This window comes from Panulirus ornatus, chromosome 12 (genome assembly GCF_036320965.1).
Source record: "Panulirus ornatus isolate Po-2019 chromosome 12, ASM3632096v1, whole genome shotgun sequence".
NCBI classification, from domain to species: Eukaryota; Metazoa; Arthropoda; class Malacostraca; order Decapoda; family Palinuridae; genus Panulirus; species Panulirus ornatus.
Genome location: NC_092235.1, coordinates 29,763,108 through 29,780,284, shown reverse-complemented (window position 1 = coordinate 29,780,284; position 17,177 = coordinate 29,763,108). Strand labels below are relative to the sequence as shown.

General features: G+C 42.3%; 1 protein-coding gene across 5 annotated transcripts in view; it reads left to right on the top strand.

The window, feature by feature from the left end:
* LOC139751988 (uncharacterized) overlaps positions 1–17,177 on the top strand; it is a 381,942-nt gene that overhangs the window by 262,242 nt on the left and 102,523 nt on the right. For 4 of the 5 annotated variants that reach the window (XM_071667739.1, XM_071667740.1, XM_071667738.1 and 1 more), the window contains exons 12-14: positions 8,892–9,464; positions 11,965–12,059; positions 13,351–13,883. In XM_071667739.1, coding sequence (XP_071523840.1) covers positions 8,892–9,464; positions 11,965–12,059; positions 13,351–13,883 — 1,201 coding nt within the window. The remainder of the gene's footprint in view (positions 1–8,891; positions 9,465–11,964; positions 12,060–13,350; positions 13,884–17,177) is intronic. The other variant, XM_071667742.1, reaches the window with a different exon arrangement.

Below are 17,177 nucleotides of genomic sequence, written 5' to 3'. Positions count from 1 at the left end.
CACTCCCAGATATCTAAAACACTTCACTTCCTCCAGTTTTTCACCATTCAAACTCACCTCCCAATTGACTTGACCCTCAACCCTACTGTACCTAATAACCTTGCTCTTATTCACATTTACTCTTAACTTTCTTCTTTCACACACTTTACCAAACTCAGTCACCAGCTTCTGCAGTTTCTCACATGAATCCGCCACCAGCGCTGTATCATCAGCGAACAACAACTGACTCACTTCCCAAGCTCTCTCATCCCCAACAGACTTCATACTTGCCCCTCTTTCCAAGACTCTTGCATTTACCTCCCTAACAACCCCATCCATAAACAAATTAAACAACCATGGAGACATCACACACCCCTGCCGCAAACCTACATTCACTGAGAACCAATCACTTTCCTCTCTTCCTACACGTACACATGCCTTACATCCTCGATAAAAACTTTTCACTGCTTCTAACAACTTGCCTCCCACACCATATATTCTTAATACCTTCCACAGAGCATCTCTATCAACTCTATCATATGCCTTCTCCAGATCCATAAATGCTACATACAAATCCATTTGCTTTTCTAAGTATTTCTCACATACATTCTTCAAAGCAAACACCTGATCCACACATCCTCTACCACTTCTGAAACCACACTGCTCTTCCCCAATCTGATGCTCTGTACATGCCTTCACCCTCTCAATCAATACCCTCCCATATAATTTACCAGGAATACTCAACAAACTTATACCTCTGTAATTTGAGGACTCACTCTTATCCCCTTTGCCTTTGTACAATGGCACTATGCACGCATTCCGCCAATCCTCAGGCACCTCACCATGAGTCATACATACATTAAATAACCTTACCAACCAGTCAACAATACAGTCACCCCCTTTTTTAATAGATTCCACTGCAATACCATCCAAACCTGCTGCCTTGCCGGCTTTCATCTTCCGCAAAGCTTTTACTACCTCTTCTCTGTTTACCAAATCATTTTCCCTAACCCTCTCACTTTGCACACCACCTCGACCCAAACACCCTATATCTGCCACTCTGTCATCAGACACATTCAACAAACCTTCAAAATACTCATTCCATCTCCTTCTCACATCACCACTACTTGTTATCACCTCCCCATTTGCGCCCTTCACTGAAGTTCCCATTTGCTCCCTTGTCTTACGCACCCTATTTACCTCCTTCCAGAACATCTTTTTATTCTCCCTAAAATTTACTGATAGTCTCTCACCCCAACTCTCATTTGCCCTTTTTTTCACCTCTTGCACCTTTCTCTTGACCTCCTGTCTCTTTCTTTTATACTTCTCCCACTCAATTGCATTTTTTCCCTGCAAAAATCGTCCAAATGCCTCTCTCTTCTCTTTCACTAATACTCTTACTTCTTCATCCCACCACTCACTACCCTTTCTAAACAGCCCACCTCCCACTCTTCTCATGCCACAAGCATCTTTTGCGCAATCCATCACTGATTCCCTAAATACATCCCATTCCTCCCCCACTCCCCTTACTTCCATTGTTCTCACCTTTTTCCATTCTGTACACAGTCTCTCCTGATACTTCTTCACACAGGTCTCCTTCCCAAGCTCACTTACTCTCACCACCCTCTTCACCCCAACATTCACTCTTCTTTTCTGAAAACCCATACTAATCTTCACCTTAGCCTCCACAAGATAATGATCAGACATCCCTCCAGTTGCACCTCTCAGCACATTGACATCCAAAAGTCTCTCTTTCGCACGCCTGTCAATTAACACGTAATCCAGTAACGCTCTCTGGCCATCTCTCCTACTTACATATGTATACTTATGTATATCTCGCTTTTTAAACCAGGTATTCCCAATCATCAGTCCTTTTTCAGCACATAAATCTACAAGCTCTTCACCATTTCCATTTACAACACTGAACACCCCATGCATACCAATTATTCCCTCAACTGCCACATTACTCACCTTTGCATTCAAATCACCCATCACTATAACCCGGTCTCGTGCATCAAAACCGCTAACACACTCATTTAGCTGCTCCCAAAACACTTGCCTCTCATGATCTGTCTTCTCATGCCCAGGTGCATATGCACCAATAATCACCCACCTCTCTCCATCAACTTTCAATTTCACCCATATTAATCGAGAATTTACTTTCTTACATTCTATCACATACTCCCACAACTCCTGTTTCAGGAGTATTGCTACTCCTTCCCTTACTCTTGTCCTCTCACTAACCCCTGACTTCACTCCCCAGACATATATATTTTTTTTTTTTTTTCCTTTGTCGCTGTCTCCCGCGTTTGCGAGGTAGCGCAAGGAAACAGACGAAAGAAATGGCCCAACCCACCCCCATACACATGTATATACATACGTCTACACACGCAAATATACATACCTACACAGCTTTCCATGGGTTACCCCAGACGCTTCACATGCCTTGATTCAATCCACTGACAGCACGTCAACCCCGGTATACCACATCGCTCCAGTTCACTCTATTCCTTGCCCTCCTTTCACCCTCCTGCATGTTCAGGCCCCGATCACACAAAATCTTTTTCACTCCATCTTTCCACCTCCAATTTGGTCTCCCTCTTCTCCTCGTTCCCTCCACCTCCGACACATATATCCTCTTGGTCAATCTTTCCTCACTCATTCTCTCCATGTGACCAAACCATTTCAAAACACCCTCTTCTGCTCTCTCACCACGCTCTTTTTATTTCCACACATCTCTCTTACCCTTACGTTACTTACTCGATCAAACCACCTCACACCACACATTGTCCTCAAACATCTCATTTCCAGCACATGCATCCTCCTGCACACAACTCTATCCATAGTCCACGCCTCGCAACCATACAACATTGTTGGAACCACTATTCCTTCAAACATACCCATTTTTGCTTTCCGAGATAATGTTCTCGACTTCCACACATTCTTCAAGGCTCCCAGAATTTTCGCCCCCTCCCCCACCCTATGATCCACTTCCGATTCCATGTTTCCATCCGCTGCCAGATCCACTCCCAGATATCTAAAACACTTCACTTCCTCCAGTTTTTCTCCATTAAAACTCACCTCCCAATTGACTTGACCCTCAACCCTACTGTACCTAATAACCTTGCTCTTATTCACATTTACTCTTAACTTTCTTCTTTCACACACTTTACCAAACTCAGTCACCAGCTTCTGCAGTTTCTCACATGAATCAGCCACCAGCGCTATATCATCAGCGAACAACAACTGACTCACTTCCCAAGCTCTCTCATCCCCAACAGACTTCATCCTTGCCCCTCTTTCCAAAACTCTTGCATTCACCTCCCTAACAACCCCATCCATAAACAAATTAAACAACCATGGAGACATCACACACCCCTGCCGCAAACCTACATTCACTGAGAACCAATCACTTTCCTCTCTTCCTACACGTACACATGCCTTACATCCTCGATAAAAACTTTTCACTTTTTCTAACAACTTTCCTCCCACACCATATATTCTTAATACCTTCCACAGAGCATCTCTATCAACTCTATCATATGCCTTCTCCAGATCCATAAATGCTATATATATATATATATATATATATATATATATATATATATATATATATATATATTCATTTATTTTTTTTTTTTTTTTTTTTTTGCTTTGTCGCTGTCTCCCGCGTTTGCGAGGTAGCGCAAGGAAACAGATGAAAAAAAATGGCCCAACCCACCCCCATACACATGTATATACATACATCCACACATGCAAATATACATACCTACACAGCTTTCCATGGTTTACCCCAGACGCTTCACATGCCCTGATTTAATCCACTGACAGCACGTCAACCCTGGTATACCACATCGATCCAATTCACTCTATACCTTGCCCTCCTTTCACCCTCCTGCATGTTCAGTTCCCGATCACACAAAATCTTTTTCACTCCATCTTTCCACTTCCAATTTGGTCTTTCACTTCTCCTCGTTCCCTCCACCTCCGACACATATATCCTCTTGGTCAATCTTTCCTCACTCATTCTCTCCATGTGCCCAAACCATTTCAAAACACCCTCTTCTGCTCTCTCAACCACGCTCTTTTTATTTCCACACATCTCTCTTACCCTTACGTTACTTACTCGATCAAACCACCTCACACCACACATTGTCCTCAAACATCTCATTTCAGGCACATCCATCCTCCTGCGCACAACTCTATCCATAGTCCACGCCTTGCAACCATACAGCATTGTTGGAACTACTATTCCTTCAAACATACCCATTTTTGCTTTCCGAGATAATGTTCTCGACTTCCACACATTCTTCAAGGCTCCCAGAATTTTCGCCCCCTCCCCCACCCTATGATCCACTTCCGCTTCCATGGTTCCATATTATTTTATATTTATTTATTTATTGTGCTTTGTCGCTGTCTCCCGTGTTTGCGAGGTAGTGCAAGGAAACAGACAAAAGAAATGGCTCAACCCACCCCCATACACATGTATATACATACACGTCCACCCACGCAAATATACATACCTATACATCTCAATGTACACATATATACACACACAGAAACATACATATATACCCATGCACACAATTCACACTGTCTGCCTTTATTCATTCCCATCGCCACCTCGCCACACATGGAATACCATCCCCCTCCCCCCTCATGTGTGTGAGGTAGCGCTAGGAAAAGACAACAAAGGCCCCATTCGTTCACACTCAGTCTCTAGCTGTCTTGACAATATTGCCCGAAACAACAGCTCCCTTTCCACATCCAGGCCCCACACAACTTTCCATGGTTTACCCCATACGCTTCACATGTCCTGATTCAATCCACTGACAGCACGTCAACCCCGGTATACCACATCGATCCAATTCACTCTTTTCCTTGCACGCCTTTCACCCTCCTGCATGTTCAGGCCCCGATCACTCAAAATCTTTTTCTTTCCATCTTTCCACCTCCAATATGGTCTCCCACTTCTCCTCGTTCCCTCCACCTCTGACACATATATCCTCTTGGTCAATCTTTCCTCACTCATTCTCTCCATGTGACCAAACCATTTCAGAACACCCTCTTCTGCTCTCTCAATCACACTCTTTTTATTACCACACATCTCTCTTACCCTGTTGTTACTTACTCGATCAAACCATCTCGCACCACATATTGTCCTCAAACATCTCATATCCAGCACATCCACCCTCCTGTGCACAACTCTATCCATAGCCCACGCCTCGCAACCATATAACATTGTTGGAACCCCTATTCCTTCAAACATACCCATTTTTGCTTTCCGAGATAATGTTCTCGACTTCCAAACATTCTTCAACGCTCCCAGAATTTTCACCCCCTCCCCCACCCTATGATTCACTTCCACTTCCATGGTTCCATCTGCTGCCAAATCCACTCCCAGATATCTAAAACACTTCACTTCATCCATTTTTCTCCATTCAAACTTACCTCCCAATTGACTTGTCCCTTAACCCTTCTGTACGTACCTAATAACCTTGCTCTTATTCACATTTACTCTCAGCTTTCTTCTTTCACACACTTTACCAAACTCAGTCACCAGCTTCTGCAGTTTCTCACATGAATCAGCCACCTGCGCTGTATCATCAACAAGCAACAACTGACTCACTTCCCAAGCTCTCTCATCCACAACAGACTGCATACTTGCCCCTCTTTCCAAAACTCTTGCATTCACCTCCCTAACAACCCCATCCTTAAACAAATTAAACAACCATGGAGACATCACACACCCCTGTCGCAAACCTACATTCACTGAGAACCAGTCACTTTCCTCTCTTCCTACACGTACACATGCCTTACATCCACATACACAGACATATACATATGTAAACATGTACATATCCATACTTGCTTGCCATCATCCATTCCTGTCTCTACCCTGTTACACAGGAAACGGCATCGCTGCCCTCTGCTTCAGTGAGGTAGCGCCAGGAAAACAGACAAAAAGGCCACATTTGTTCGCACTCAGTCTCTAGCTTTCATGTGTAATATACCAAAACCACAGCTCCCTTTCCACTTCCAGGCTCTACAGACCTTTCCATGGTTTACCCCAGATGCTTCACATGCCCTGGTTCAGTCCTTTAACAGCATGTTGGCCCCAGTATACCACATCCTCCTAATTCACTCTATTCCTTGCATGATTTTATCCTCCTGTATGTTCAGACACCGATCGTTCAAATCTTTTACACTGCATCCATGATTATTTATTTATTTATTTATTTATTTTGCTTTGTCGCTGTCTCCCACGTTGGCGAGGTAGCGCAAGGAAACAGACGAAAGAATGGCCCAACCCGCCCACATACACATGTATATACATACACGTCCACACACGCAAATATACATACCTATACATCTCAATGAACACATCTATATACACCCACAGACATATACATATATACACATGTACATAATTCAAGGGCCCAGTCCTCTGTTCTCAACGCTACCTCGCTAATGCGGGAAATGGCGAATAGTATGAAAAAAAGAAAGAAACATAATTCATACTGTCTGCCTTTATTCATTCCCATCACCACCTCGCCACACATGGAATAACAACCCCCTCCCCCCTCATGTGTGCGAGCTAGCGCTAGGAAAAGACACCAAAGGCCCCATTCGTTCACACTCAGTCTCTAGCTGTCATGTAATAATGCACCGAAACCACAGCCCCCTTTCCACATCCATGCCCCACACAACTTTCCATGGTTTACCCCAGACACTTCACATGCCCTGGTTCAATCCATTGACAGCACGTCGACCCCAGTATACCACATCGTTCCAATTCACTCTATTCCTTGCACGCCTTTCACCCTCCTGCATGTTCAGGCCCTGATCACTCAAAATCTTTTTCACTCCATCTTTCCACCTCCAATTTGGTCTCCCACTTCTCCTCGTTCCCTCCACCTCCGATACATATATCCTCTTGGTCAATCTTTCCTCACTCATTCTCTCCATGTGACCAAACCATTTCAAAACACCCTCTTCTGCTCTCTCAACCACACTCTTTTTATTTCCACACATCTGTCTTACCCTTACATTACTTACTCGATCAAACCACCTCACACAACATATTGTCCTCAAACATCTCATTTCCAGCACATCCACCCTCCTCCGCACAACTCTATCCATAGCCCACGCCTCGCAACCATACAACATTGTTGGAACCACTATTCCTTCAAACATACCCATTTTTGCTTTCTGAGATAATGTTCTCGACTTCCAAACATTCTTCAAGGCTCCCAGAATTTTCACCCCCTCCCCCACCCTATGATTCACTTCCGCTTCCATGGTTCCATCCGCTGCCAGATCCACTCCCAGATATCTAAAACACTTTACTTCCTCCAGTTTTTCTCCATTCAAACTTACCTCCCAATTGACTTGACCCTCAACCCTACTGTACCTAATAACCTTGCTCTTATTCACATTTACTCTTAACTTTCTTCTTTCACACACTTTACCAAACTCAGTCACCAGCTTCTGCAGTTTCTTACATGAATCATCCACCAGCGCTGTATCATCAGCAAACAACAACTGACTCACTTCCCAAGCTCTCTCATCCAGAACAGACTGCATACTTGCCCCTCTTTCCAAAACTCTTGCATTCACCTCTCAAACAACCCCATCCATAAACAAATTTAACAGCCATGGAGACATCACACACCCCTGCCGCAAACCCACATTCACTGAGAACCAATCCCTTTCCTCTCTTCCTACACGTACACATGCCTTACATCCTCGATAAAAACTTTTCACTGCTTCTAACAACTTGCCTCCCACACCATATATTCTTAAAACCTTCCACAGAGCATCTCTATCAACTCTATCATATGCCTTCTCCAGATCCATAAATGCTACATACAAATCCATTTGTTTTTCTAAGTATTTCTCACATACATTCTTCAAAGCAAACACCTGATCCACACATCCTCTACCTCTTCTGAAACCACACTGCTCTTCCCCAATCTGACTCTCTGTACATGCCTTCACCCTCTCAATCAATACCCTCCCATATAATTTACCAGGAATACTCAACAAACTTATACCTGTGTAATTTGAGCACTCACTCTTATCCCCTTTGCCTTTGTACAATGGCACTATGCACGCATTCCGCCAATCCTCAGGCACCTCACCATGAATCATACATACATTAAATAACCTCACCAACCAGTCAACAATACAGTCACCCCCTTTTTTAATAAATTCCATTGCAATACCATCCAAACCTGCTGCCTTGCTGGCTTTCATCTTCCGTAAAGCTTTTACTACCTCTTCTCTATTTACCAAATCATTTTCCCTAACCCTCTCACTTTGCACACCACCTCGACCAAAACACCCTATATCTGCCACTCTATCATCAAACACGTTCAACAAACCCTCAAAATACTCACTTCATCTCCTTCTCACATCACCACTACTTGTCATCACCTCCCTATTAGCCCCCTTCACTGAAGTTCCCATTTGCTCCCTTGTCTTACGCACTTTATTTACCTCCTTCCAAAACATCTTTTTATTCTCCCTAAAATTTAATGATACTCTCTCACCCCAACTCTCATTTGCCCTCTTTTTCACATCTTGCACCTTTCTCTTGACCTCCTGCCTCTTTCTTTTATACCTCTCCCACTCATTTGCATTTTTTCCCTGCAAAAATCGTCCAAATGCTTCTCTCTTCTCTTTCACTAATACTCTTACTTCTTCATCCCACCACTCACCACCTTTTCTAATCAACCCACCTCCCACGCTTCTCATGCCACAAGCATCTTTTGCGCAAGCCATCACTGCTTCCCTAAATACATCCCATTCCTCCCCCACTCCCCTTACCTCCTTTGTTCTCTCCTTTTTCCATTCTGTAAATGATAAATGAATATATATGGAAGCTAATACTTTATTCTATTTTGTAGGATAGTAGCAGCAACCAAAATCTAGGTTTGGAAGATTCACCAAGGCAGGATTTTGGGGGCCCACCTAAGTCAGATTTTGGTAGACCACAAAGACAAGATTTCATAGGTTCATCAGGACAAGATTTTGGGGTCCCACCTGGACAAGATTTTAGAGGCCTACCTAGGTCAGAATTCAAGGGCTATTCAAGACATGAGTCTGGGGGTCAACTAAGGTCAGAATATGAGGGACCACTAAGGCAAGAGTTTAGAGGATCATCAAGGCCTGAATTTGGAAGTTCATTGAGGCCAGACTATAGAGGCCAAACTAGGCCAGAGTTTGGGGATCTTCCAAGACAGGATTCTGAGGGTTCATCAAGGACAGAGTTTGGAGGTCCACCAAGACAGCATTCTGAGGGCCAGTCAAGACGAGGTTTTGGTGATTGTGAAAGACTGGATACTGGAGGCCTACCAAGACCAGGTTTTGGACATCCTCAAAGATCAGAATTTGGAGAAAATGTGAGAGGTGAATTTGAATCTCATGTGAGAGAACCGCAGAGAGGACCAAGGTGGCAGGATGTCAGAAGAGACAGACAGGTATTGTGTAGGATATCATTGTTTCAAGATTTTGCAGTTGTTAGTCAGAATGGAGGAGGATGGGTGTGTTGGAAGTTAAATGTTTGAGGTCAGTATTTGGTGTGAGGAGGGTTGATCATGTAAGAAATGATAGGATAAGAGAGAGGTGTGGGAATAAATGGAATATGCATGAGAGAGCTGAAGAGAGTTTGCTGAAATGGTATGGACATATAAAGACAATAATTGAGAAGGTATACATGTCAGAAGTGGAGAGAACAAGGAAAGGGGGATCTGAGGAGGAAGTGAAAGGATGGAATGAAATTTTGTTAGAATGTTCAAGGCTTGAACATGTGGGAATGTGGTGGTTTTTGGGAGCTGCATGAGCTTGGGCAAATGAAGTGTAGAAAAAGGTCCTAAGTAACACCAGAACTCTTCCTTAGAAAGAGTCCTGAGGTAGTTTTAATGATCATTATATGCATTCATGCATTTCTTTCATACTTACCGTCTGTATCCTGCTTAAGTAAGGTAGAGTCAAGAATAGATGGCAGAGTCTTACAGGGAAAACCTCCTCCTTTGCTTCTTTCTTTGTTCCTCCTTTTGGGAAGTAATACAGGAGGGAAGAAAATTATTTCCAATACATTCACCCTTTAATGTAATTTCTAGTTCTATCTCATCTTAAGGATATGTCACAGATGTACACAACACTGACTATCAGCTCCTGTGGTTTCATTCACTGACATACCTACTCCTAGGTATCTGAAACACCCCACTTCCTCCCTCCATTCAAACTCATGCTAGAATTACCTCTTGCCACTGTTAAACTTAATAATCCAGCTTCTTTCACATTTATTTTCATCCTTCTCCTTTAACACACACTCCAAGACTAGGTGGGGTGAGAGTGTAATATGTTATGTAAAGTGGAGGGAGTGTTAAGTTGTGTAAGTTGGGTGGTGTTTATGTGGTGTAAGGTGGGATGAGCATGTGATATGTGGTGTAAGGTGGTATGAGAATGTAATATGTTGTGTAAGGTGGGAGTGAGTGTGTAAAATGTGGTGTAAGGTGGAGTGAGTGTGTGGTATGTGGTGTAAGATGGGATAAGTGTGTAATATGTGGTGTAAGATAGGATGAGTAGGTAATATGTGGTGTAAGGTGGGATGACTGTGTAACATGTGGTGTAAGATAGTATGAGAATGTAATATGTTGTGTAAGTTGGGGGTGAGTGTGTAATATGTGGTATAAGGTGGTATGAAAGTGTAATATATTGTGTAAGGTGGGGTGAGTGCTATGTTGTGTAAGGTAGGGTGTGTGTAATATGTGGTGTAATGTGGAGTAAGTGTGTAATATGTGGTGCAAGGTGGGGTGAGTGTGTGATATGTTGTGTAAGTTGGGATGAGAATGCAATATGTGGTGTAAGGTGGGATGAGTGTGTAATAAGTGGTGTAAGGCAATGGTAGTGTGTGGTATGTGGTGTAGAGTGGGTGAGTGTGTGTTATGTTGTGTGAAGTGGGGTGAGTGTGAAATATGTGGTGTAAGTTGGGATGAGTGTCTAATAAGTGGTGTAAGGCAAGGTGAGTGTGTGGTATGTGGTGTAAGGTGGGGTGAGTGTGTGGTATGTTGTGTAAAGTGGGTGGTGTAAGGTGGGATGAGTGCATACATAAGTGGTGTAAGATAGGGTTAGTGTGTAAAGAAGGACATGGAAGAGAGAAATTTTTTAATGTTTGTGGTACGATTGAGAGAGGTAATCAGGTGCATTGAAATGGTTCAGAAAAAATGAAGGGGAGGAGCAAAATAAGATTGACTTAAAGAATGCACATGCCACAAGCACCGACGAGGGAAATGGGAGACCAAGAAGGAGGTGTAGGGATGAAGTGAAGAAGACATGGCTGAAGACTCAGGAAAGTGAGAAAAGTGCTTGGGATAGGACAAATTTGATTGATGTCACATATTTGGGTAACCATGAGCTGAAACATGGCTTGTGAAGTAGTCATGGTAAATCATGGAATAGTCTGTGGGGCTTGGCTTTATGTGATAGGCCTTGCTTTCAGTATATTATACACGACAGCTAGAGAGTGAATGTTTGCGAATGAATCAGTGTTTTTCCTGATGCTGCCAAAGTTTGAAAAATTAAGATTTTATTAGTGAAATGCATGGAACAAAATACATAATTTTTTTATGGGAATGTAATTGAAGGGTCTTGGAATATGCAAGAAGAAAGGCGATAAACTTTAGGCAATATTTAGATTGAAGTACTTTGTGCTGCTGGTGGGAGCAGAATTTTGCAGTATTGGGTACTCTGTCTAAAACTGAGTAAGTTTGTCTTAGGCAAGGATGCTAATTCTCGTGGGTTATCCATGCTAACCAGCTGTTAAAGGCTACTGCAATATCAGATGATGCCAAAGGAATGAACTTAGATTGTCTGCAGTGAAAAAGATATTTGTAGTAGGGCAAGTAGAAATACAAGCTTTACATGATAATTCTCATAGATATTTATACTTGGTTATTGTTTATGTACACCCTACAGCCCTATCCAAAAGGCAGAGATAACTGGGATACAGATGAAGGACGTCCATTGTCAGCCTATAGCCTTTCAGAACGTTTGGCTGAAGAAATGTCAAGTTAAGTACTTACCATCTTTACTTCTTACTCACTGTATCACAGTGCCTGTTATTGTCACTGCTATATTTGCTTGCTGTAATTTGTGAAATATGAATATTACATGTTCTACTTTGAATTGGGGATGAGAGAGCTTGGGAAGTGAGTCAGTTGTTGTTCGCTGATGACACAGCGCTGGTGGCGGATTCATGTGAGAAACTGCAGAAGCTGGTGACGGAGTTTGGTAAAGTGTGTGGAAGAAGAAAGTTAAGAGTAAATGTGAATAAGAGCAAGGTTATTAGGTACAGTAGGGTTGAGGGTCAAGTCAATTGGGAGGTGAGTTTGAATGGTGAAAAACTGGAGGAAGTGAAGTGTTTTAGATATCTGGGAGTGGATCTGTCAGCGGATGGAACCATGGAAGCGGAAGTGGATCATAGGGTGGGGGAGGGGGCGAAAATTTTGGGAGCCTTGAAAAATGTGTGGAAGTCGAGAACATTATCCCGGAAAGCAAAAATGGGTATGTTTGAAGGAATAGTAGTTCCAACAATGTTGTATGGTTGCGAGGCGTGGGCTATGGATAGAGTTGTGCGCAGGAGGATGGATGTGCTGGAAATGAGATGTTTGAGGACAATGTGTGGTGTGAGGTGGTTTGATCGAGTAAGTAACGTAAGGGTAAGAGAGATGTGTGGAAATAGAAAGAGCGTGGTTGAGAGAGCAGAAGAGGGTGTTTTAAAATGGTTTGGGCACATGGAGAGAATGAGTGAGGAAAGATTGACCAAGAGGATATATGTGTCGGAGGTGGAGGGAACGAGGAGAAGAGGGAGACCAAATTGGAGGTGGAAAGATGGAGTGAAAAAGATTTTGTGTGATCGGGGCCTGAACATGCAGGAGGGTGAAAGGAGGGCAAGGAATAGAGTGAATTGGAGCGATGTGGTATACAGGGGTTGACGTGCTGTCAGTGGATTGAATCAAGGCAGGTGAAGCGTCCGGGGTAAACCATGGAAAGCTGTGTAGGTATGTATATTTGTGTGTGTGGACGTGTGTATGTACATGTGTATGGGGGGGGTTGGGCCATTTCTTTCGTCTGTTTCCTTGCGCTACCTCGCAAACGCGGGAGACAGCGACAAAGTATAAAAAAAAAAAAAAAAAAAAAAAAAAAAAAAAAAAAAAAAAAACTCTGAATTGGCATTAAGCCATTAGTAACGTTCAAATGCAATGTGGTTCTTTGCTTCCAAAGTGGAAGTAACACTGGGATGAGATAGATTAAAAGATATTCTGCAATGTACTTTATGGTTCTTTGCATTTCTTTATTCAGGTTTGAAAGTGACCGTAGACGTGACCCATATCCAGTTGATTCTCGGTATCCAGATGATCGCAGAGGGGATTTTTGGGATGATCAACAGGATAATCTTCGGTTCTTTGGAAGAAGCATGGATGATCGTTACAGGGATGAGGCATACTTCCACCGTTGGGATTATTATGATGATAGGAGAGGACCTGATTCTTACAGAAGGGATGGTCACTATTATGATGACCCTTATTTTAATGATCCCTATTATATTGATAACTACAACAGGGGGCCAAGAGATCGCTTTGAAAGGAGCAACTTTGGCAGAGATTCATTTAATAGAGATCCATACTGTGATGATGCATACCGACCCAGAGATGCATATGATAGACAAGATCTAGACTATAGCCATGACTCCCGTGATTCTTACCAGCGGGACAGGATTGCTGTCTATGGTAGGGGACCTGAGGAACCACACAGCCGTGAAGTGTATGAGCAGGCTAAAGCAGCAGCAGACCAACCAGCTGTTGTTGATTATGGTCATGGTGGAAGTAATGCAGGTAATGTTCTTGATGATCGGCACTGTCTTTGGATGGGAAGGTATTGGAGTGGATGCTCCATAACTTTATATGTTTATATGCCTTCAATATCCAGCATACTTTATTAATTTTATAGGAACTCATATTTCCTCAAGAATCTGTGGATTTAAAAGTCAAGTCTTGATTATTCAAGAGAAGGGAAACCCAAGCCATTTATGAGTGATCTGTCGTTCCTGCTGTCCTCGCTAAAGCACCCATCTTTATAGCTTTAAACTATCCATGCTGAATCCTTCCCCCTAGAACTCACATTAGATTAGTTTTTGTTCTTGTGGCAGGACCATTACGTAGAATCATCATGTAGAAGAAGTAAGTAAGAATATTACACAATATCATTAGATCATAGTAGTCGGTAGGAACGTCAGATAGGAGCCTCTGGAAACACTGTGCTAGTGTTGCCTTCTGCCAATGGCCTTTTAAAGATAAGGCATTAAAGGCTAAGATGCGGCACTGAAGTTGACTAGCTAGAGACTGTATTGTCATGGCCACCTTGTTAAGGGAGTTCCAGGAGGGAACAAGTATTAAAGATAAAGATAGATGGATATAAAAAATTCCTTTGAGATTAGGGTGAAAGAATATTTCCCTGTCCTGCGTGTCATAGAAGGCGATGAAAAGGGGTCAGAGTGGAAGGCTGGAAATTCTCCTTTCTTGTATCATGACTTTACACAAGTCATGATAGAGGCAAGTATACCCAAGTATATACAAAAGAGGAACCTAACAGTGTTTCCTGTAAGGCTCAGTTTTTGTTACTTACAGTGTTTCATTGTGAAGAGAAAAGGTGATCCAGTAATATGAAAAAGAAATAAGTATTAAGAAAGCAATTTCAAATGTGAACGAGTTCAAGTTTGAAGACATGGCCTCATGGAAGTATTCATCAGATGGAATTAAAGAATTCTAAAATAGAGTTTTTAAGCCAGCTAAAATGTCCTGTTTGTTTATGCTGTTAGCAGAACACCATCATGCATTATCCTTGTTTTTCTTATTTATCTTGAGTTATTACATGATATTGGTTTTATGATTGCCTTAGAAAAGACACATCATTCAGTGTTATCTGAAAATGAGGATGAAGGATGTGATTATATAGCTCACCGCTCTTTACGTCCCATTCTATAATGTCATGTAATAGTATTCCTCCAAAGAAGCACCAGTAGGCTTGGAGAGAACACAAATTTTAACCTTGTTCATTTTAAATGAGGGTTGCTTTACCCCATCTCAAGACCTAGTATTGCCAACTATAGGCATTTTAGAGATGAAAACTTTGAGAATATATACATCTGAGGCATAAAAAAATGATTAGAAAATACGTGAGTGAGTACAGCTTGGAAGCACAGCTTTAATTTTCATTGTAATACATGATATATGATGAATGTGGAGCTTTTCAGGTTAGCATGAGAGGGTGTTGGGTCATCAAGAGGTAGTAGCAGTGTCATATTGACTTTAGAGGTAGGCTAAGTGAAGAAATCTTGGTGTAGAGTTAGCATGACAGGTTCACATAGCTCTTTAACTTTGTCAGGGATTTTCCTGATGACTGTAAGCTAGATTTTTTTATTTTATATGGTTTGATTGAGTAAGTAATGTAAGGGTAAGAGAGATGTGTGGAAATAAAAAGAGCGTGGTTGAGAGAGCAGAAGAGGGTGTTTTGAAATGGTTTGGGCACATGGAGAGAATGAGTGAGGAAAGATTGACCAAGAGGAAATATGTGTCGGAGGTGGAGGGAACGAGGAGAAGTGGGAGACCAAATTGTAGGTGGAAAGATGGAGTGAAAAAGATTTTGTGTGATCTGGGCCTGAACATGCAGGAGGGTGAAAGGCGGGCAAGGAATAGAGTGAATTGGATCGATGTGGTATACCGGGGTTGACGTGCTGTCAGTAGATTGAATCAGGGCATGTGAAGCGTCTGGGGTAAACCATGGAAAGTTGTGTGGGGCCTGGATGTGGAAAGGGAGCTGTGGTTTCGGGCATTATTGCATGACAGCTAGAGACTGAGTGTGAACGAATGGGGCCTTTGTTGTCTTTTCCTAGTGCTACCTCGCACACATGAGGGGGGAGGGGGATGGTATTCCATGTGTGGCGAGGTGGCGATGGGAATGAATAAAGGCAGACAGTGTGAATTGTGTGCATGGGTATACATGTATGTGTCTGTGTGTGTATATATATGTGTACATTGAGATGTATAGGTATGTATATTTGCGTGTGTGGACGTGTATGTATATACATTGTGTATGGGGTTGGGTTGGGCCATTTCTTTCGTCTGTTTCCTTGCGCTACCTCGCAAACATGGGAGACAGCGACAAAGCAAAATAAAATAAATAATGATAATGTATGACCAAACACTAAGGCTCCCTCACCATTCTCTGTTCTCATAATTACTCCCAGCTTTACTTCAAAGGTTAACATCTTTGGCTTCTCTGTTTTTAGAAGCATTTGTAGGACATTTTAGAGTGCTGCATCACAACAGAGAGAGCAATTCAGAGCTGCAAGCACCATACAGTTTCATTTATTAAATACCACACTGTAACTAGTGGTAATAGGCCATTTCCATGATTCTTTGCAATATTTGTATGAAAATCTTTTCCAGTGTGTCTTAGCATCTCATTATTTACATGTTTCATTTATTATTGTCATGTTAGTAGTAACATAACAAGCTTTGATTTATTATCACTTTTGGACAAGAATAAAACAGTTTTCTTTAATGTGTTAGTGCCTCATTAATCAAGTTTTTGTTTTATTATGATTTACTTTTATTAGTAATTGAATAAGGTTTGATTTTTATTATTTATTTCTAGGTAGAACTACCTTATTAATCAAGCTGTATATATAATGGAACTTTTTTTTTTTTTTTTTTTTGCTTTGTCGCTGTCTCCCACGTTTGTGAGGTAGCGCAAGGAAACAGACGAAAGAAATGGCCCAACCCACCCCCATACACATGCATATACATACATCCACACACGCAAATATACATACCTACACAGCTTTCCATGGTTTACCCCAGACGCTTCACATGCCCTGATTCAATCCACTGACAGCACGTCAACCCCGGTATACCACATCGATCCCATTCACTCTGTTCCTTGCCCTCCTTTCACCCTCCTGCATGTTCAGGCCCCGATCACACAAAATCTTTTTCACTCCATCTTTCCACCTCCAATTTGGTCTCCCACTTCTCATCGTTCCCTCCACCTCCGACACATATATCCTCTTGGTCAATCTTTCCTCACTCATTCTCTCCATGTGCCCAAACCATTTCAAAACACCCTCT